Genomic DNA, 21,803 nt, shown 5'->3' with positions numbered 1-21,803 from the left:
CCCACATGTTTAGTATTTCTGCGTCTGTAACGACCCGCATTATAAACAAATATCATGTAAATTATCCTCTACGTAAAAAATAAATAATTGCTAATTTTTGCTTAGTCGCCACCAAAAAATAAACTTAACAACTGATCAAAAAGTGTAATTTACCCCAAAATGATACCAATGAAATTAAGCTCTCACACATTACGATAGAAAGGAAAATAATAAAACGTTTTTGATGCAAAAAAACAAGATTTTTCTTCTAAAAAAAAGGGGGGGTTTTATTGCACAAAAGTACTAAACGTTAAAATAAATATATATATATTAGGTAATGCTATAATCGCACTGACCCACAGATTAAAGATATTATGTTATTTATGCCGAAAAGTTAACGCTGCAAAATTTATAACGAAAAAGTCAGTGGCAGTATTGCTGTTTCCCCCCCCCCCCCCCCCCCCCCATCTCCTTACCAGAAAAAGTTATTTAGAAAGTTTTGTATACCCCAAAATGGCACCATTAAAAACAACTTTTCCTTGAAAACACAATCCTTTATACGGCTACATAGACGGATTTTTTTTTTTTTTTTTTTTATTGCTCTTGGAAGGCGAAAAATAAAGGAAAACGCTTGGTCAATAAGGCCTAAAACAGGCTAGTCACTAAGGTGTTAAGAATAAAAATTCAAGAATTGTTTTAAAATGGGGAATACAAGTAGTAGTTACTTAAACAGACATGTCAAGAGAGGCGAAAGGTGCACAGGATACTTGACTATAATGTATCTGTTATCTCTCCCTCCTAGTTACCCGCGAGAATCCAACAAACTAATAGACCTGCCAGAAGATTACAGCAGTCTGATCAATCAGGCCTCAAATTTTTCGTAAGTAAGAAAGTTATGTGTTAAAAGCATCTTCCTGTCGTTTCAACAAACTTTGCGTAAATCAGAAGTGCAGGTGAATGTAAGAAAATTGTGTACCAGGCACAGCGTCGTACACTGTAACGGCTAGGGCCCGATTTTGCAGCTCCGTCACATTCAATTAAATGGGACCTGAGCTGCGGAAAAAGGCCGTGTGACCGATGGATGGGACATCATTGGCCAAGAAAGAGGTTGCTCCCTTCTTTTGAACGCTGCGACTCCTTCCAACAGCTGATCCAGCAGAGGGTCCCGGGAGTCTGCTCCACAGATCACATGTTTATTACTAAATATTTATCCCCCAGACAAACCCTTTTATTGCTTGAAATGATTAAGAATAGGTTTATAATTCAACTTTCTTTCTGTATTTAAATTAGATGTCCGAAATCGGGAGGCGATAAGAGCAGAGCCCCCACGCTGTGTCTGGTTTGTGGTGCCATGTTGTGCTCTCAGAGTTACTGCTGCCAGACTGACCTGGAGGGGGATGACGTGGGCGCCTGCACTGCACACACTTACACTTGCGGCTCAGGGATGGGGATCTTTCTAAGGTCAGTAGTAGTCCATCGTCTCTTACAGAAAACCTCCAGCAGAGGGACAGGAAGTAAATGATTATATATTTATTGTGCAGAATGTTTTGGATCTGACAGTACCATGTATAATGCTGTATCATTGGGGACCTAGATTTTAAAGAAATTTATTGTAAATAAAAAAGATGTTTCCTTTTTTTTTTTTTTTCTCTCTTCTTTCCTAGGCTACTTTCACACTAACGTTATTACTGGATCCGGCAGGGTTCAGCAAAAACGCTTCAGTTACTGATAATACAAGCCATCTGCATCCGTTTAAACAGTTCCGGTTGTAGTTGTATTATCTTTGACTTTTTTTTTTTTTTTTTTTAACATTGCCAAAACAGATCAGTTTTGAACTCCATTGAAAGTCAAAGGAGGACGGATCCGTTTTCTATTGTGTCAGAGAAAACGGATCTGTCCCCATTGACTTTCATTGGGGGTCATGGCTGATCCGTTTTGCTCTGCATCCCAGGGACGGAAAGAAAAAAACAGCTTGCTGCGGTTTTCTCTCCGGTCTGCATTTTGGAGCATTCCGTTCTGTTTAGTTCAGTTTTGTCCCCATTTACAATGAATGGGAGCCAAACTGAAGCGCTTTTCTCCGGTAGCCCCTAGGACGGAACTCCATACCAGAAAACGTTAACGCTAGTGTGAAAGTACCTTTAAACGTCACTTTTTTTTCTTTTTCTTTTTATCCCATAGGTGATATTTTATTTTTATTTTTAAATACTGCAGATGAATTGTCAATTTAGATTTTATTTTTTACTATCTATATACTAGTACATTAGCCTCTCTAACCAAGTATGCCCCAACAGGGAATATGGGCAGGCAGCCATAGGGTTTTTCAGTGGACCCTGTTCTGTCTGGCCGTACCAGATGTGGATTCTTACTGTGCCTCAATCAAAGTGGTGGTGGGGGGTCAAAATCTATGCCTTTTGAATGTCACAAACAAAATCTATTGTGGCACTCAAAGGGTTAAAAGTCAGCTCATAGAGCAGGGCTGGGGAAGTTAATTCTAAGAGGTTTTCCAGGCTCCTGATAACTATCTATTCTTAGGATAGTTCATTAGTATCCGATCGATGAGGGTCCGACATCCTGTACCCCCACCGATCTGCTGTTCCCCTGCAGTTCCCATTGAAGTGATTGGGAGCTGAGCTGCAGTACTCAGCACGGCCACTACACTTTGAACAGCGCTGTCCCATTCACATTGCTAGTGCCAGTGCAGGAGGCTGCAGTACCCAGCATGACCACTACACTTTGAACAGCACTAGTTCCAGTGCTGGAGGCTGCAGGGAACAGCTGATAGTGGGGGTGCCGGATGTCCTGAAGATAGGTCCTCAATATGAGGAGCCTTTAAAACCCTTTTTATACTGTTGCCAGCAGGATGAGTATCCTCATCATCATGGAGCAACTGCTTCCCGCTCACAATGAGTATTCTCCTCCTACTTCCTCAACCAGTACTTTTTCAGAATGTTATCAGTCAGGTGGATGAAGTTTAATTATTTTTGCTTTTTTTTAAGTTTGTCACTGTTGCTTTTACAGAGTAAGAGAATGTCAGGTCCTCTTCTTGGCTGGTAAAACCAAGGGTTGTTTCTATCCACCTCCCTATCTGGATGACTACGGAGAGACTGATCAAGGGCTCCGGTATGTGAGATGGCTTATGTGGTCATGAACAAGTGCCAATGTATTTTAGACAGCAGAAATGTCCCCCTTCCAGAAGAAATGTTGTACCTGTCATTATAAAAACCTTGGCATGCCTACCGCACCCACAGCTACCTCTGAGACAGAAAAGGGGGGGGGGGGGGGGGTAATGGTGTTCTGGAGTCCTTCACATCAGCTGATTGCCGGGCAGAGTTGTGCACTGTTTGTACTGACATGAAATTTCTCTCCCTTTAGACGAGGGAATCCTCTTCACCTCTGCCGAGAGCGTTTCAAAAAGATCCAGAAGCTTTGGCAGCAGCACAGTGTCACAGAAGAAATAGGGCACGCACAGGAAGCAAATCAGACGCTCGCTGGCATCGAATGGCAGCATTTATAATACAGGCACAGTTATTTTTTTTTTCTGTCTGTCCTTTTTAGTTGTTTTCTTCTTTCTTTCTTTTCTTTTTTCTTTTTTTTAGCAGCCCCATTTTCTTAAAAAAAAAAAAAAAAGAAAAAAAAAGAGAGCTCCATCGTTAACTTTTGCATAAACAGTGCAGATCTTTAATTTATATTTCAGTGTCTAGTTTATGGAATAAAGCGGAATTTTCTTAAAACACTATCAACGTCATATCTATGTCAGATTTCTGGATTCTCTCATTTCACTCTTCCGTTATAAGAAGTTGTGAAATCTGCAGGAGAAATTCCTTTAAGGGACATCATCATAGGGATTGTGTAGTCTTGCTAACAGTATTTATAACCGCCAGTCCATTTATTTTTTTCTTATCGTGTCCCTTTTATAATAGCTGTAGTTATCTTTCCTCTTCCCAGTCAATTTCTTTTTTTTTTTTTTATATATATGTCATATCTTTTAGCTTAAAGGGGCATTCTCTGTACAAAGTCAAGTTGTACAGTTTTCCGATATACGTTCTCTATTATTTCCCACGATCTCTGCTTGTAGTCATTGAATGGCAGCATGGATTGCTTACTTCCATAGTAATAAAAAAAAAACTTTTATTCACAGGAAGCGAACAGTGGAGGTTCCTGTTGATTTCACAGCAAGCAGAGATAATGAAAACCGAGAGGAAATGATGCAGAAAGTATATTAGAAAATGGTAATTGCTGAAAGCGGAATACCCCTTTAATGCTTCATGAAACGAATCGGCCATTAAAGCAATACAATGGAGAGCTAATCAATTCATTTGTTGCTTCCTAGGATCTGACCTACCACTACTACGCTTACCTCTTACTTCCGAAGTGTGCAATTAAGATAATCCATAGACGGGGGGGGGGCTTGCTTTTAAAGGGGCAGTTTGCAATAAGCCACTTTTGCATAGAATGCTAAACAGCAGTCCTGTAATGTGTCCTATATAGATGTGTCCCTATCGCAATGGGGTCTATAGCAATATGTAAATAGGAAGCATCCTCACCCCTGTATTCACCTATAGGCCTCCTTCACACACACAATTTTTTTTCTGGCCATATAAAGCTGTACTAGGAGCATGCCGCGTTCTAAAAAAAATTAGTTTTCAATAGTTTGCTGTAGACTTTAACCGTGTTTCTGCAATGATTTCGACCTAAAAAAATAAGGCCAACAACCGTGCCGAAAAAATAAATGCGTGTGTGAATCCAGCCATATAGATACAGAGTTATAGGTATAGGGCACATCCTGGGGTAGCCTCCTTTCTGCCATAGGGTGGGTGGAAAGGAAACTACGAATGAGCACAATTAAAACACCATAGGGAAGCTACAGAGAGCGTATCACCCCCTATACTCACATTACTGCTGCGCTTGAGAGATTGACTTCATTATCTTATGCCGTACGTGAAAGTCATTTCAGTTTTTTTGCGCCTGTTCAAAGGGGATCGTACGTGAATAGAAAAACATGGCCGTCCTCGAACGGTGTCAGGTGTTGCTGCTCATCTGTTCACCTGAGTAGAGTTGAGTTGTAGTACCACGGACAGGACTAGAGCAGCCATGTTTTTTCTAATTTCATAGAAACCCATTTACTTAAGCATCCAGATACATAATATACATATAACCAATGGCAATTTGCAGATCTATGGTACAACCCATAGTAATTTATTACTCTTTTTAGCTCATATTTTTATCATGTCTCGACGCAGGGCTCTGGACTCCCTAAAGATGTCGCCCAGTTACCATGGGTTAACTGATTCCAGAGCTGCTTCCTTCTTTAGGTGATGCCACGTACTGCTGTACAGGGCAATAGCGAGGGAATATGGACAGTGCCTATGTGTACTGCCGAGTCAAAATGTATGACTTTTAGGCCCACCGGCAGGCACTTTCTCCAGAAACACATGATCTGGTTCGTCTTTGGTTGTCAAGGCTTGTGCCTGTGATTTTCATTCATTGCAGATATTTGAAATAATTCTGAATAGAGCTGATTCCCCCCCCCCCCACCCCTCCGAACACGCTTTATATCACTGACTACCAGGTAGTCTTACCTTATAACTTGTGCTCATGATGTCCTTAACAGGATCTAGTCTAGAATCTCCTATTTTTCTTCCGATCCGTTCGGTAACCTTCCACATATCCCCCACTCCCTTGCGATTAGTTTCTTTGCCAGGACATTTGGCACGTTGGTGATATAGCTGTGAACGTTTGGACGATTTGTAGTCATTTATGAGGTTTTCTTTTTTTTTTTTTTTTTGTGGTGTGATTTGTAGAAGGCGATGCTCCTCGGCTAAACGTGTTCAGTCTGGAAAATAGTGCATCCCCTGGACGCAGCCATATATTATGTAGATTCAGTACCTCTTATCTGCCTTGTGGCTTTACTGCAAGAGTCTGGTAGTCTGGAATCTCCTTTGGTTTGGCATATGCAGCCGTAGAATCGCCACCAGCACTGGTGACTATCTACTAGAATGCTTATTGTCTACCTATTAGAGTGTTGTCAAACATGCCATTTTTGGTGGGACCAGCCAGCAATCTAGCATGTTTGGAAGCCATGACTGATGATGTCAGTGGGAAAATCTTTTCACCAGACAGAAATGTCTGGCAGCAGCCTTCTCATCTTTCTCCATAGAAAACACACGCTCGGCCATAGAGTGTGCGGGGGAGTAGAGAGCGAGCTGTCGAGCCCGAATAGTGGTGAAGCACCCTCTACCATAAGCCTGGGCCACAGCAACCAGAGGTCCACAGTGCTCACCATGAATCAGTGGAACCTGTTGATTTTAGTTAGCTTTCTGTACAGTATTTAAACCACCGCAGCAATAGTTTAGCAGATGCCACCAAAAACAGGCATTTCAGATAGTGTTGCACTATCGTACAGCTTTTTTTAAGGGTTTTGTGGAGGCCACATGTCGAGTAGATGCTGCAGAAAATCCAGTGCTTACAGTAGCTGCAAAGTGCATGAGATTTTCACAAATTTCAACCACACACTGCGGTAAGTGTCCACGAGAAAGTCCACCGTACATCAGTTTATGTTGCGGATTTCACCATTTGCAATGCAGAGGGTGCCATCTGCAGCATTTCCAAAAGCATTTCCTCAAAATTCTGGCAGAATCCGCAGCAGACCCACCACATCTATACCGTGCCCTAATATAGACACCAGACTATTGGAGTCTTGCTATAGTTCCTAATAATTTGATGGAGTACAAATCATAAATTTGTTCTGGCACAAAATGGCTGCCTCCGGGATGACACCTGCATTAACCCTTAAAATCCCTTTGAGTTAGCCCATTAACTCCTGGAGAATACTCTTCCTCTGTCAGCATGTATTTATGTCTAATGTAGAAATATTCATGTAAAAATATGTATGAATGGAATTCAATTTGGAAAAAGTTTTAACTCTTTAATATACATTAAAAATTCTTGTAATATTTGAATGTAACATATGTATAAAAAAAAAATGAAAAAATGAAAAAAAAACACGACTTATCCAAAATAAATGCATTAGCTGTTACTGCTCTCGGTGTCTTCTTATTGACCTCCTCTGTGTTCTGCTGACTAGGACGCCACAGGCTCAGTGTTTTAAGTAGCCCAGATATGTCAGCGCTAAGCCGGGATTACCTGGATACTTGTAGCATGGGCAGGTAGGACCAGAAAGTAAAGGTGATTATGATATTGGGTTTAATAAGAGCCAGGTAATGCTTACTCATCAATTTAAGACTTTAGAGCAGAGTAGACACTTTGCTTGTAGTCAAAGGGTCAATGCCAAGTCCCCTGTAGTAGATTGCTTGGTACGATTGCAGTGTAACTCCATTTTGGGTATTAGGCCATATGTGTACACCTTCTGAGGAGGTTCTTTGCTTTGAACTATGCCCCTTTTTTATGTTAGAAGGGTCCCTTGACAAGAAGCGGATCACTAAGGCAGGTTTCACACAGGCGGCAGAGCAATACCGAAAATATTCCCTCCAGATCCCATTATAGTCCATGGGGTCCAGTGGCGCTATCTGGCTATGCCAGATCCAGAGTGCTCTCTTTGCTTTCTGTGTGAAAGAAGCCTAAGTGAATCCCAGCGATCAGCTGTAATCTGTGAGGAAACCTGCTAATAAGTGTTCCATCTCCCTGCAGCACCACCAGAGGTAGAATTCAGTATTACACACAGTGACCATTAAAAGTGAATGACAAGTGGAGGATAGGTCAGGTCCTCCAGAGAGAGACTCTTTCTAATTGTTTTTGCTCTGTGGCCAAGACATGAGGATCTGGAACAGAGAATCTGGCCTGTATTCACTCAGAATGTGACAACAGTTTTAGTCTAGGATGTTAAAGCGTGAAGGTAAGTTGGCTAATGGTATAAATAACTGGCTAACATTATACCACCCATTGGTTCTTACTTTGAATTTTGTAGAAAAATGTTGATGAAAAATGGCGCATCTCCAGCCATGCTCCCAAATAACGCCAGAATGTGGGCGCATCCACAATAGTTCATGAGAGTCTCTGTATACAGAGCCTAAAGTAAGCACAAAATGAGTCGGGTATGTTGGTAAACCAAGGATTGTGCAGCTTATGAGCACAACCTCGCCAACAACTAGAGGGCGCCTCACAGTTTCAGAAGCACTGCTGTATAGGAGCCTAGATTTTCTTTGCCCCAAAAATGAGATTTAGGCCTCATGCACACGACAGTGTTTTTTCACTGTCAGTGACTTGGCTTCAGTGGTCCAAGTCCGATTTTGCTTCAGTTGTGTTTCCTTGTGTCTTCCTTTTTTTTTGTCTGACGGGAAAAAAAAAGGAAGGTTAATGAAAAATGTAATTTTATTGCACCAAGGTCTTGTAGAAAAAAACGGACACGGATGACATACCAGTTGTGCATCCGTTTTTTTTTTGACGGACCCATTGACTTGAATGGGTCCGTCCTCCGTTTTCCACTTACAAGAATAGGACAGGTTATATTTTTTTGACGGACTGGAATCACCGACGCAGAGAAAAAAAACGGAGGACTATCAGGTTTTTTTCACAGCTCCATAGAAATTAATGGGACCTCCGCTAAACTGTAAAAAATGACGGAATGGACGCGCACAACGGTCGTGTGCATAAAGCCTTAATCAAGAAATTAAAAACCATCGCACAAGATAAAGGCGCTACTTCACGAACATGTTTTATGGTATATGGCTATTTTCCCATGGTATATTATTACTCTCACCTTCAGATATGTTGGTACACTGATAGCAAAGAAAGAAAATGTACTAATCTGCCGTTTGCTAGAATTTCAGGAGTGGATCCCAAAGGGACAAAAAATCTAAAGCTACTCCTCATTATTATCATTATTATTATTATTTTCTTTATGTTAAAGAATAGGCATAAAAATGAACTCTGTAAAGAAAAGCGTCTTTTTTTTTTTTTTTACTTTTTAGTTATTCTTTTAACATTAACACATCTCTTTACAACCCCACTGAGTGTTCACCTTTGACATTGAAAAAGTGCAAATTAATTTCTTAATATATTTTCATAGTAGCTTTGTTTTTCTGATGCATGCTTCTGGCCTGCAGCCACCACCAGGGGGAGTATAGGAGCTCACTGTAGACCCTTATACTTTGAATTACAAAGTATGCAGTCTGCTGCTAAGCTCCCCCTAGTGGTAGGTGTAGGCGGACAGAATGTGATCTTTTCAAGTGTACCTGTACTTATAACATAATTTTGATATGTCATAGTGAGATATCAAAGGTTTTGATCATTGAGGGTCCGTACTGAGACCCCGGCCTATCACTAAAACGATGAGATAGAAGTGCTCACACAGTGTCTCCTCACTGCTGATGATGGGCTCAATGGAAAGTCTACGGTCCAGCTCCTGCAGTGAGAAGAGACTGCGCTCGCTTCCTTCTCGTTTTAGTTATCCGTGGGGGTCTCAGTACTCTGCCTCAATCAAGGCCTTTGATATCTCACTATGACATATAAAAAGTTTGTTTAAAGTACAGGTACACTTTACATCAATATCTATGAGGGGGGGTTGGAGCCCTGTCTCATAAAAACTGAGCTCCAGCCACTATAAAACTAAAAAAATAACCAGCACAGATTTTTGGACCTAGAAATGACTTTTCCGGTTGTGACTATATTTTGTTTCCTTAGCTAATGATCTATGTAATGGCATGGAAAAACTATTTACATATACGCATAATTGTGGTTGCCATGAGTTTAAAAATTTGCGCTGCGTTTCAGTCTGAAATCTTCATTTATTTATTTTTGGATCCTGATATTCAGTTTGCAACCTACCAAATACATTGTGGATCTGAGGTCTGCGTGTCCAGCATGCTGCTGGCTTCACTAGCTCTCATCTATCAGCACAGCTTAATTTGCGGACTGATTACTCCTTTTCAAAAACATGAGGGATTTCTTCTCTCCCATGTGCTGATAATCGCTGTTACTGAAGAAGTGTGTGATTTCCCCCTATAGACTCTGCCTTTGGTATTTTTCTTTATCTCTACACCCATACACCGCATGCGTGATCTGTATTCCTTACACACTCGCACACACTCTCTCCCTCTCTCTCCCTCTCTCTGATCTGCCCAGTACAACCTTATCCCCCTCTCTGCTGCTATCTCATCTGCCCAGTACACAGGACTGTCTGCTATCTACAGGACTTACACACGCTCTAGAGCAGTAAATTCATAGGGAATTTGTAATCAAGACGATTTAGAAAGCTGCTTCATTTTGGATGAATTCACTATTTAGAAATCTACTTTATTTAGGAAACAAATGTACAATGTCCTCTGACTGCACTTCAAGGCCGGAATAACTAAACTTTAAAAATGAAGGTTATCTTTAAATATAACTTTTCTTGTAAAGTGATATTCGCCTGCCTCTGGCAGTCTGTAGTGCAAATGAAAGGATAAATGAAAATTAAAGCAATGAGCCAAACCCACCTGAAATTCTCAGGCAACCACTGTAAATTACGACGCATTGGCTTCTTGTACTTACAGCCAACAACCCCTAGGTGGCGGTGATCCACAAACACAGCAGAGATTACATTAAGTTGCAGTCAATTCTATTTACCATTGGTATTTGTTTTATTGTCCTCACTAAAAATGTTATAAAGCCTGCATCTGCTCTCGTCAAACGGGTCTTTCGCTAAAATTATATTGACATAAAAAAAAAAAATCCATTTGTTACCATTTCAAACAATATTACACAATATGACACGCTAAGCCTGTTATTCAGTATATGATCATAAAATGTACAAGCAAAATCACATTTTAAAATTTATATGCGTTTTCCCTTTACCCAGAAGCCTTTAGGAGCCCATGGGAGTCATGGACCTCACGCAGCACCCAGCAGTAGTCAGCATTGTTTGAAGCTTAGCAGAATAGGTCAGATGATTTAGGTTAAAATGGCTAATGCATTTCAAGGCCAAACCGACTTAGTCGCTTCAGCCCACGCGGGAGCATGTCTATGTAATGCATTAAACAGCTGTGGCTGAGGGTATCAGGGGAAGAGTTAAATTTACACAAACCAATTCTAGATCACCCAACTACCAATTTACATTCTACCAACATTTCAGTTCTGGTCTCAGGTCCTTCCATATGCCCTTCCTATATGTAATATATATGTAGTACAGTATGCCTTCCTGTCTGCCTGCTACTATGAGAATTCCTTATCACTGTATTATGTCCCTGCACCAATTTAAAGGGGCAGAGTCCAATTATTAATGGTCCAGTCCCCTTCATGTAAAATTTTGTAAGCATCAGTAGAAATAGTGTGTTCCATATACACACATCACACTGTTATCATATGTCATTTGTGGTATATAACTGGCATTTATAGCAATTTAATATGTATTAGGAAAGGAAATCTATGGGATTTGAAAGCTTTGCACGTCTGTTTTTGGATATTACCTTTTGTTTTCAAAGTGATAATTTTCACATTTGAAAAGCTGACTTATTAGGAAAGTCCTGGCTAGTCCTGGCCTTCAGCTGACGGTGGCCACTGCTGGGGTCTTGTCTTCTCCGTCACCTTCGGCATTTTCCACCTTGTTCATCTTAAACAGACTTTTTAGGAATCCCAAGAAAGACGCGATAGTCTCTTTTAGGCTTTTCTCCAGCAGCCAGCCCTCACTTTCACATTCAGGATCTTCGGGATTTGCTATGTTGTCCAAGCAGGTGTGCAAGTAACGGAGCCCAATCATGTCGGCCATCTGCAGAAAATGCAGAAAAAACCACAAGTGATTAGGAGTACAAAAAGTGATATTACAAGACTGATTACATTGGTGTGGTCGTCTGCATTCCCAGTGCTTTTGACTGACAAATGACGTAATCTTGTCAAAAACACTAAAAAAAAAAAACCTTAAAGGAGTTGCCCTACAAAAAGAAATTCTACATTTTGCAAACCAGCAATTGGATCTGAATAATTTTGTAATTGCATGTAATTAAAATGTAGCATAGTCACTGAGTTATTCAATAAAATGTATGTGTATAGCGCCACCTACTGTTTGCCCATTTTTTTTTTTTTTTTTTTAATAAATTCTCTGTCCAGCTTATGGAGATGGGAAGCACATGCTCAGTTCCATCCTTTAACTGCCACCAGCTGCAGCAGAAAGAACAGGCCCTTGAGATAGCACATACCCCTTGAGCGTTCAGCTTGATACAAATCCTGTAGAGCAATGAATGGGGAGATCTCTGGATCCATGTGAGGTACAGGGCTGGTTCTAGCTTTGTTAGAAAGAGACTATCATGTACTATATGATGTCTGATTTTCCTTGTTTACATTACTCATGCAATAACCCCTTGAAGGATCCTATTATATGTAAGTGGGATTTGTTAAAAAAAAATGGATTTGTCATAACCGCACGGCACATTAACCATAGGCGCCATGATGGTAGTGTGAACAGAGCCTCAATTACATTTTTTCACAGGCACCTGTCCAGAGCCTGCTATATCATAGGGAAACCTGTAGTACCAATCGGAGTTAGTGTTTTACGCTATTGAGGTTGCAATTTTTGGGTTTATAAATAATAAGAGAGGAATGAGAGGAACGACATGTCGGTTTTCTTATAACGGCATACTCTTACTGTGTTAGTGACTAGGTATATTTGGCCCCCAGTATCTGTGATCCAACCATCATTGCGCATATCTTTAGCCATAACGTGACTTGTATATACATCATAATTGTATCTAAATTGTACCTCCATGGATATCCCCTTGTTACTCACATGTGCATTTATGTCCCTGGTTCACATTTTTTTATATTAATGTCACTAATCCGCGGCTCACAGCTGTGGCCGATGATGCCGGCTGCATCTAGTCCACCTTTATAAAGCGCAAGCGTGCGCCATGATGTTTACAGCGGCCAGAAGAAGCGCGATCCCACGCGCGAAACGGCCGTAGCCGCTATTATTTGCTACAGTGTGTCCGCCCCAGGATCCGATATGTGCACCGTCTTCAAATGAAGTTTTGCATAACGCTGCAACATAATTACTACTTCGGTGACTGCCGCAAACTCCTTCTTTTCCTCTCCATACATTGTATATCATTTTGGCCTTACTTCTATCACGCTGAGCACCACCAAGTGAAGTACATTATACCACAGCACCGGCTCCTCGTAACCTAGGGCTGCTAATCAGTGAGGGCAGTGCCGCCGTATTCACTTTCCTACTGGTATTATAAATAATGAGAACAAACCCTCTCAGTCAATCAGGTGTGACGAGAGGTTGCATAGGGTGGCAACTTCCACCTGTGTGGTCTCATTCATTCCTACTCTTGTGGTAGTTGCTACTACGTCATTTCTAACGATACTATTGTTTCTCATCCGTATCATTGGGGGACACAGGCTTGACCTTGGGTATAGCTATTGCCACTAGGAGGCGACACAGCACAAGTGTCCAGCTTCTCCCGCCAGATACCCTTCCTACAGGGACTAAGCCAAAACAGTCTTAGGAGGCAGACCTTCCCTGCTTTGCAGGTCTGCTGTTTTGTTTTTTTCCTTTCTTTCTGCGGGATTACAGGCAGTCCTAGCTGCTTGCACTCCCACCCAGGAGATGGGAAACCAGGGGGTCCCCAAGCCTGCTGCTCCTTCCAAGTCTCCAGAAGACAAGGATGACCAGAGGTTCTTAAAGCCTCGGCATCCCGCCAGCCTTCGTGTCACCGCGTCCGCCTACGACAAGTCCCCTCTGTTCCGGTGTAGCTGCCCTCCCCAAGGGGTGCACACCGAAGGTGGTAACCCGGCTGGAACCAGGGGGGCAAAAGATGCTGGATGGGTAAGTATTCCTAGCTACTTTCCCCCCTCCCCTTTCACAGGTTACTTGCTAGGATGGACCCCATGAAGCCTTGTCCCCCCCAGGCGGGGAAAGAGTTAACAGATGCATGCAGCTTCTCCGGGGCCTACTTCTGACCCACTCGCCGCGGATACTTCTCATCCGGCCGGCATTTCTGCTCGGCCAGGGCTCCTTGCTGCACCACCGCTATACTGGGGGTGTGGGGGAGAGTCCTGGGGAGTCAGTTGATGCGCTCTTTTTTCTTCATCACGGGCGGCTGACTCCATCATGGTGGCGGAGCATGAGTTCTCCCCGCTTCCCCCTCCTTCATCTGGCTTCCTGGCGTGAATTTTATCGCTGGTTTCTCTGACTCCGCCAATCTCCTGCTCAGGAGGACCTCTACGGACTCTGGCACCAGGTTTTCTTCGAACAGGCTGCAGTAATGGGCACAGGCTGGGTAAGCTCTTTCCCCTCCTTTCTACAGGGTCTATCTTTTCCCTTATACCCTTCACCACAGGTGCTCACTATGTCCGAACCCAGGCCCCAAAGCCGGCGCTCACTTCAGTGCGACATTTTGCATGTGCTTCTTCTCGCTCAAAATTCCCATCTGGTCAGTCAGACCCCTTCTTCTCCTCTTGCTCTGCTACACCACCAAGTGGCTCTGAACCTCTCCCAGTCACCCCTCCTGCCCAGCCCATGGTAGAGCCGGAGTGGGTGCGCTCTCGGTCTAAGATGGTGCAGGACGTTTCCTATTCCAACAGTGCCATTGTGGAAGTGCTAGGGCATTTAGCCGCGCGGACACCCTCTGACCAGTCAGACTCTGGGGACCCCTCTGCTGCCCCTTATTGTGGCCGTCCTGGAAAATGGGCCAGACCACCCTCTCCTCGAAGGGCGTCTGCGTCCCCCATTTCAGCCACCTCCCAGGGAGTCTCGATCCAACGCGTCCTTATTAGAAGAGGCGTGTTCTGAGGAAAAGTTGTCAGACGCTGACTTTGTTTTACCGAAGGACCAGTCTTCCAAACTGTCCTCTATGGTAGACAATCTCATCGCAGCAGTTATAGAAACCTTGCAGGTGGACGACCCTGAACCCTCCTCTGCCGATTCTGGTTTTTCCGTCAGACGATCCCGTCGCTCGCCAAAGGTGTTCCCCAACCACCCGGAGATTGATTACCCCCTTTCCAAGGAATGGAACTTCCCTGACAGGCGTTTTGCTTTACCGAAATGCTTAGACGTCTTATATCCCTTTCCAGAGGATTTGACAAAGAGGTGGTCGACCTTTCCTATTTTTGACCCTTCAGTATCCCGCCTGGCTAAGAATACCGTCTTGCCTATGGGGGATGGGGCTTCCTTCTCTGACCCAATGGATAACAAATTTGAATCCTTTTCCAAATCTTCTTTTGAAGCAGTTGGCACTGCCCTGTGCCCGGTTTTTGCCTTGACATGGGTTGGTAAGGCTATGACAGAGTGGGCAAACAAGCTAAGTCAGGGCCTTGTCTCTGGGAACTCCCCGGAGGAACTTTTGGATATTGCAGTGCAACTTTCCCACGCCAGCTCTTACATCTGTGAGGCCTCTCTGGACTCGGCCAGGCTTTTGGCCTGCTCTTCGACCCTTTTGGTGGCTTTTCGCCGTACCCTGTGGCTATCTTGCTGGGCGGCGGATAATGCTTCTAAACGGACCTTGACGTCCCTCCCCTTTGCAGGTAGCCGACTTTTCGGCAAGCTTCTGGATGAGATGATCTCTAATGCACCCATTTGCCGCAGAGCAGGGCGCGCTTCAACAGATCTAAAAGCACAGACCTCTTTTTCGTCCCTTTCGCAGTTCCTCCAGCCCAAAGCGGCCAACTGACAAATCTGCCCCAGAGCAGAAACGCAAACCATCTTTTAAGCCTCGCCCTCCCTGGCATCCTCGCCAGCAGGGTTCCAAGCCCTATACCCCCAAGTCCTCCTCTGCGTGACGAATGGCCTCTGGCGCCCCCCTGTCGAGTGGGAGGTTGTCTTCATCTGTTCTAGCATGTCTGGCTAGTTCAGATGCCTGGGTGCGAGAAGTCATATCGGAGAGTTACAAACTGGAGTTCCGTTCCCCACCTCCGCCCTGTTTTTTCCGCTTGTCCCCTCCGACCTCACCCTCCGCCGCCCATTCCTTTTTTCAGGCTATTCTCTCCCTTCTGCCGCAGAAAGTAATTGTCCTGGTTTCGCCTCAAGACCGTTTTTGCGAACTCTACTCCAATCTTTGTGGTCCCCAAGAAGGAGGGTATGGTCCGTCCCTTCCTAGACCTCAAAGCCCTCAACCAATTCCTTTGGCTCCGCCGCTTCCGAATGAAGTCCCTGCGTTCGGTCATTGCATCCATGGACCCGGGGGTGGGGGGGCGCCTACCTCCATGTTCCCATCTGCGTCAGTCACCAGAAATATCTAAGGTTCGCAGCGGGACCTTTTCATTACCAGTTTGTGGCCCTCCCGTTCGGTCTTGCCACAGCTCCGAGTCTTTACCAAGATTCTGGCCTCAGTCATGGCTCTGCTTTATACCAGGGGGATGGTGGCGATTCCATACTTGGACGATATCCTGATAAAGGGTCCGTCATTCCAGGCAACATCAGACTGCCTGCGCATCGTCCGGGACACCCTAGAACGCTTTGGATGGGTTCTGAACCTATCAAAGTCATGTCTTCATCCATCTCGGCAGCTGATCTTTTTGGCATGCTGTTCGACAACATCGGGTCAAGATTTTCTTGCTTATTCCCATTCGCCAGTGCATGAGGGCTCTGGGCAACATGGTCTCTTCCTTCGAAGCAGTGCCCTATGCTCAATTCCATACCAGGCCTCTGCAGCGGTGCATTCTGTCCATTTGGGACAATTTCCCAGCCTCCCTGGATTGACTCTTCCGTCTCTCTGCCCAGACACGCCGAGACTTCCGGTGGTGGTTGATTTCCGATGCTGACGTCTGGCCGCTCCTTCCTTCCCCTCTGCTGGATAGACACACAGTCTCCGGGGGTATCCAGCTCTCAGGTTCAATCCGACAATTCCACGGCAGTTTGCATATCTAAACCACTAGGATGGCACCCGGAGCTCCGCAGCCATGTCTGAAGCAGCGCTCACCCTCTCCTGGTCGGAGAGCCATGTTCCAGCTTTGTGGGCAGTTCAGATCCCTGGAGTCGACAACTGGATCACTAACTTTCTCAGCCGAGAGAGACTCGACCCTGGCGAATGGGCTCTGCATCCACAGGTCTTTCTCGCGATCTGCGAGCGATGGGGTCGGGTCATTGGGGGACACAGCGTCGCCTTCTAGTGGCAATAGCTATACCCAAGGTCAAGCCTGTGTTTCCCAATGAACGGAAGAGAAACAGATTTTACGGTAAGTGCAAAAATCTAGTTTTTATGCAGCTAAGTATCCAGTTAGGACGAGGCATGCTAGCTTGGAAATGGGTGTCATCTAAATCCACTGTAGAAGAAGGGACCAAGTCAACGCCAGATATATTTTTCAATGTTTGAGGCCTAATTCAGATTGCATTAATTTACGTCTGTGTGCTACTTCATTGTACACCATTCTCAACCGTTTTCCATCCAAAACCACTGTCCAAAAAAAAAAAAATCACAGAAGCGTCCAGACGCCAAGATGCGTCTGTATTTTGCAGACAGAAATTGGAATAACTGTCTGTAAAAGCCTTGTGGTAGCATAAGAGCAACATTTCAGCACACTGGCCTTGCTCAAGCTTTAAAGGTGTTTTCCAGTCTAGATACTGATGACCTATCTTCAGGATAGGTTATCAGTATAAGATTGGTGAGGGACCAACCCCAGTGATAAACCCTTTTAAAGTTTGCTGAAATTGTGACATGAGTGTTAAACAGGACCTGTCACCTCTCCTGACATGCCTGTTTTAATAGCTTCAGCATTCCCCATGTGATAACAATTCTGAAACATCTATTCTTAGACTCTATGATGTGCCATTCCTTTATTATTCCTATTAGAAGTTATGAATGAATTGCTAGCAGTCTGCAGTAAGGGTACAGAGAGGTGGTAACCAGTTGGGGGGGGTGTACCTGCACAGACTGAAAATGGTAGCACTGATTGGATAGAGTAAGTCTGTACAGGTACACCTCCCCAACTGGTTACCACCCCTCTGTACCCTTACTGCAGACTGTTAGCAATTCATTCATAATTTCTAGTAGAAATAATAAATGAATGGCACAGCATAGAGTCATAAGAATAGATGCTCCAGAATTGTTATTACATGGGGAAGGATGCATGAAGCTATTAAAATAGGAATGTCAGGAGAGGTGACAGGTCCTCCTTGAGTTAAATATTGCTACATGGAAAATAATTATATTAATAGTCGTTATATGGGTTGATGAACGAAGTAAAATGATCTGTTCACACTATGGTTGTGGAAGCCACAAAAATGCCAAATCCATCCTTTTTTTAATTAGGTCCTGTTATGAGGTTCAGTTTGATGGACAGAACCGCACCACTTACTATGCTATTCTATCCTCAAATGTGTCTCTGACGGAAGTTTGAACACTGCCTAAATCATTTGCCACCATGTGGGCTACTGAATTGTTCACATCTAGAGCAGTGCAGGACCCAGGAGACCTTTTGTACTTCCTATTCGGAAAGGTATTCAAATTCATGTACCAAGAAAAACTATTGCTGCTCTTGGTTGAGAGTGAGTCGCCGCCACAGTCACAATAATACTGCAACCACATTGTTTCCCTGTGAAAGAAAATCTCACAAGTGACTTGTAACAATAGCAACTTTTTTCCTATAGCCACCATTGAGACAGAGCACAAGTTACAGTAGTAAATAAATGGGGTCAGTCAGCTCATCCCAATGCCATGGCTAGAATCATACAGAAAAAAAAGAACAATGCAGCAGCACTCTGCAAACAAAAATAAAGTGGAGGCCATTGTGGCACACAACAGGTAGGATTTAGTGTTGGGTTCCCGTCTGATAAGAGATCGCCTTGAGGTTTGGCAGACGGGCTCAAATAATTTTGTATAAAATGCATTTGCCAAGAGTCTCTACTTTGATAAGTGTAGCATTTACACCAGAATGTTTCTATAATTATGGCATTACTGTACTTTATTTTTGTTTGCAGAGTGCTGCTGCAGTGTTCCTTTTCTTCTGTATGATTCTAGCCATGGCAGCGTGCACCTGCACATTGGGATGTGCTGATTGACCCCCTTCTTTTTTTTGCAGTTTGTACTGGAGGTGTGGCTGACTTTATTTAGTCTTGCTCTCCTGACTAGCCTGTCTGCCCCATAGGCTGATTTTAATTAGAGTAAGTATAAAGCTGTAGCCTGCTCTCATTGTATGTATTGGAAGCCATTTGGCACCAAGAGAGGCATAGAGTGGGCTTGGTATGCATGTTGGTACCTGCATCCCTGGACTTAATGGAGGCAGTTATGGCACCAAAAATGATAAAAAGTAGAGTGGACCCAGCATGCATGTGGAACCTGCACTCCCTGAATTTTATGGTGGGCATTATGGCACACAACAGGTAGGATTTAGTGTTAGGTTCCCGTCTGATAAGAGATCGACGTTTGGCAGATGGGCTCAAATAATTTTGTACAAAATGTATTTGCCAAGAGTCTTTACTTTGAAAAGCGTAGCATTTACACCAGAATTTTTTCTATAATTATGGCATTACTGTTCTTTATTTTTGTTTGCAGAGTGCTGCTGCATTGTTCTTTTGTTTTCTACAAGTTACAGTAGTGCCATAATTTTACAGTGACTCTCAGGCCTAAGGCTACTTTAATTTCTGTGGCGGTGGTATCTGGCAGGCTGTATCAACAGAGGAACAGCCCGCCAGAGTTCACCCAATCCAGCCTACCCCGATAGGGCCATGCATCGCCAGACCCCATTGACTATAATTGGACTCGGAGAGGATTCGGCCAGTCTCTGGAATAATTTACTCTGGTGGAACCAAGGATACCCCACTCAGGATAGGTCATCAATATCCGAATGGAGGGGGTCGTAGGAGCGCTGCCTTATCCTCACTGTTTACCTGCTCACTGTCGCAACAGCCATACAGTGTAATTAAAACTGTGTCCACTTCAATGGGACATCTCCTTCCTGTTCAAGTGTATAGGATGGAGACGTCCCATTGAAGTGAATGGGTCGGCATAGTTGTAATTACACCTGCTCACCACTGCAGTGTCAAGGGCGAGCAGGTACACAGTGAGGAGAAGGCAGCGCTCATACGAATGATGCAGTCTCTTTAAACGCCTGATCGGCTGGAAGTTTGCCCTTGTGGAACTGATATTGATGACCTATCCTGAGTATATGTCATCGATATATAATAAAAAAAAAGCGGACAACCTCTTTTAAGGCCATTTTCACATGCTAAGTATTTTGCATCAGTATTTTTAAAGGGGTTGTTGCACTTCAGCAAATGACATTTATCATGTAGAGAAAGCTAATACAAAGCATTTACTAATGTATTGTGATTATCCATGTTGCCTCCTTTGCTGGCTGGATTTATTTTTCCATCACATTATACACTGCTCGTTTCCAGGGGTTACGACCACCCTGCGAGCCAGACCGCCTATGTGTAATACCCCAGCCTGGTATTACCATTCCTACACACTGCTACTGTCTCTAATGGGCTAACCATATTGTAATCTGGGTTACATAGTTGATACGGTTGAAAAGGCATAAATCCATCAAGTTCAACCAAGGGATGGGTGGGGATGCGAATCCCAGAAGGAAGTGAGACTCCGATTTCTACACGTTTTCATAAGTATAAATGTTTGCTTTTAAGAATTCATCTAAACCATTTTTAAAACTGCCCACTGTTCCTGCTGTGACCACATCCTGAGGAAGTCTATTCCACAGCTTCACAGCTTTTACATTAAAGAAGCTTTGACGCTTCTGGAGACTGAACTTTTTCACCGTATTTTTTGTATGGCCCATTTATATATTTGTATAGGTTAATCATGTCCCCCCTTAGACGTCTCTTCTCAAGCCCAAATGAATTAAATTATTTTAATCTTTCTTCATAACTAAGACCCTTCATGCCCCTTATCAGTTTAGTCGCTCTCCTCTGTACTTTTTTCCAGCTGCAGTGCGTCCTTTCTATGTACTGGTGCCCAGAACTGAACTGCATATTCCAGAGGAGACCGCACCAATGCTTTGTAAAGTGGTAATATTACATCCCTGCCCCGCAAGTCCATGCCTCGTTTAATGCATGACAATATACTGGTGGCCTTAGAACAGGGATGCACAACCCACGGGCCGCATGCGGCCCCCAGAACCAAGTTATGCGGCCCCCATCTTCCTGGGCAGTAGCAAAGCTGATTGTGCGATCAGCTGTGTTTCTGCCGGCAGCGCCGCATGACGATGGATGACAGCTCCTGCTCCTGCACTGTAGCAGGAGCAGGTCGGGCCCCCCGCTGGAAGTGATAGTGAGGGAGCCGAGGAGAAGGCAGAAGCACTTTATTAGCGTTTCTACCTTCTCCTCAGATACATGAGCGGCTTGGGGCAGAGGAGCGCAGATCTGCAGGGTCAGGAGACCCTGATGAGCGCTGCCTTCTACAAACCCCCACAGGAGGCTGGTTTCTCCTGTAACTGGGGTTCCTTTGGATGCCCCAGTTACAGTGGAAATGGTACAAAAAAAAAGTCTTTGTCTCCAAAAGGTCAAATTATGTGGAAAAAATATTTATAAAAAGAGAAATTTGTAAACTAAATAAAAAATAAAATGCAAAAAAATTGAATATTATAAAAAAAATATAAAAAAAGTACAAAATAAGTGTTCAGTCTTTTTATGACCATTTAGGGAACATATGTGTCAAAAATATATTTAAAAAAAATAATAGAAAGTTCTAAAAAAAAATTGAAAAATAGAATACAAAAAAAATAAAAAGGAATTTTTTTTTTTTTAATACAAATAAAATAAAAAGGAAAAAGTGCAAAATAATAGATCTCTTGGGGGACATATTATGTGGCAAAAATATATTTTAAAAAATAAGTGATAAATCAATTATAAAAAAATACAAATAAAAGTAAAAAATTAAAAGAGAAGGTGCAAATTTAAAATAAAAAGGGTTAGTGTCCCCCAAAGGTCTTTTTATTAT

General features: G+C 43.4%; 2 protein-coding genes across 6 annotated transcripts in view; one reads left to right on the top strand and one right to left on the bottom strand.

The window, feature by feature from the left end:
• The window catches only part of UBR2 (ubiquitin protein ligase E3 component n-recognin 2), a 103,786-nt gene extending 96,771 nt beyond the window's left edge, over positions 1 to 7,015 (top strand). For 3 of the 5 annotated variants that reach the window (XM_044287587.1, XM_044287585.1, XM_044287588.1), the window contains 4 exons: positions 782 to 859; positions 1,270 to 1,440; positions 2,998 to 3,099; positions 3,352 to 7,015. In XM_044287587.1, the coding sequence (XP_044143522.1) occupies positions 782 to 859; positions 1,270 to 1,440; positions 2,998 to 3,099; positions 3,352 to 3,493 (493 nt within the window). In that variant the 3' untranslated portion in view covers positions 3,494 to 7,015. The remainder of the gene's footprint in view (positions 1 to 781; positions 860 to 1,269; positions 1,441 to 2,997; positions 3,100 to 3,351) is intronic. The other 2 variants (XR_006388354.1, XM_044287586.1) reach the window with 2 other exon arrangements.
• Positions 7,016 to 11,455: 4,440 nt separating this feature from the next.
• The window catches only part of PRPH2 (peripherin 2), a 34,567-nt gene continuing 24,219 nt past the window's right edge, over positions 11,456 to 21,803 (bottom strand). Inside the window, exon 3 of the mRNA XM_044287204.1 lies at positions 11,456 to 11,680. Coding sequence (XP_044143139.1) covers positions 11,456 to 11,680 — 225 coding nt within the window. The remainder of the gene's footprint in view (positions 11,681 to 21,803) is intronic.

Source organism: Bufo gargarizans, chromosome 3 (assembly GCF_014858855.1).
Source record: "Bufo gargarizans isolate SCDJY-AF-19 chromosome 3, ASM1485885v1, whole genome shotgun sequence".
NCBI classification, from domain to species: Eukaryota; Metazoa; Chordata; class Amphibia; order Anura; family Bufonidae; genus Bufo; species Bufo gargarizans.
This window is presented reverse-complemented; position numbering and strand designations above follow the sequence as displayed.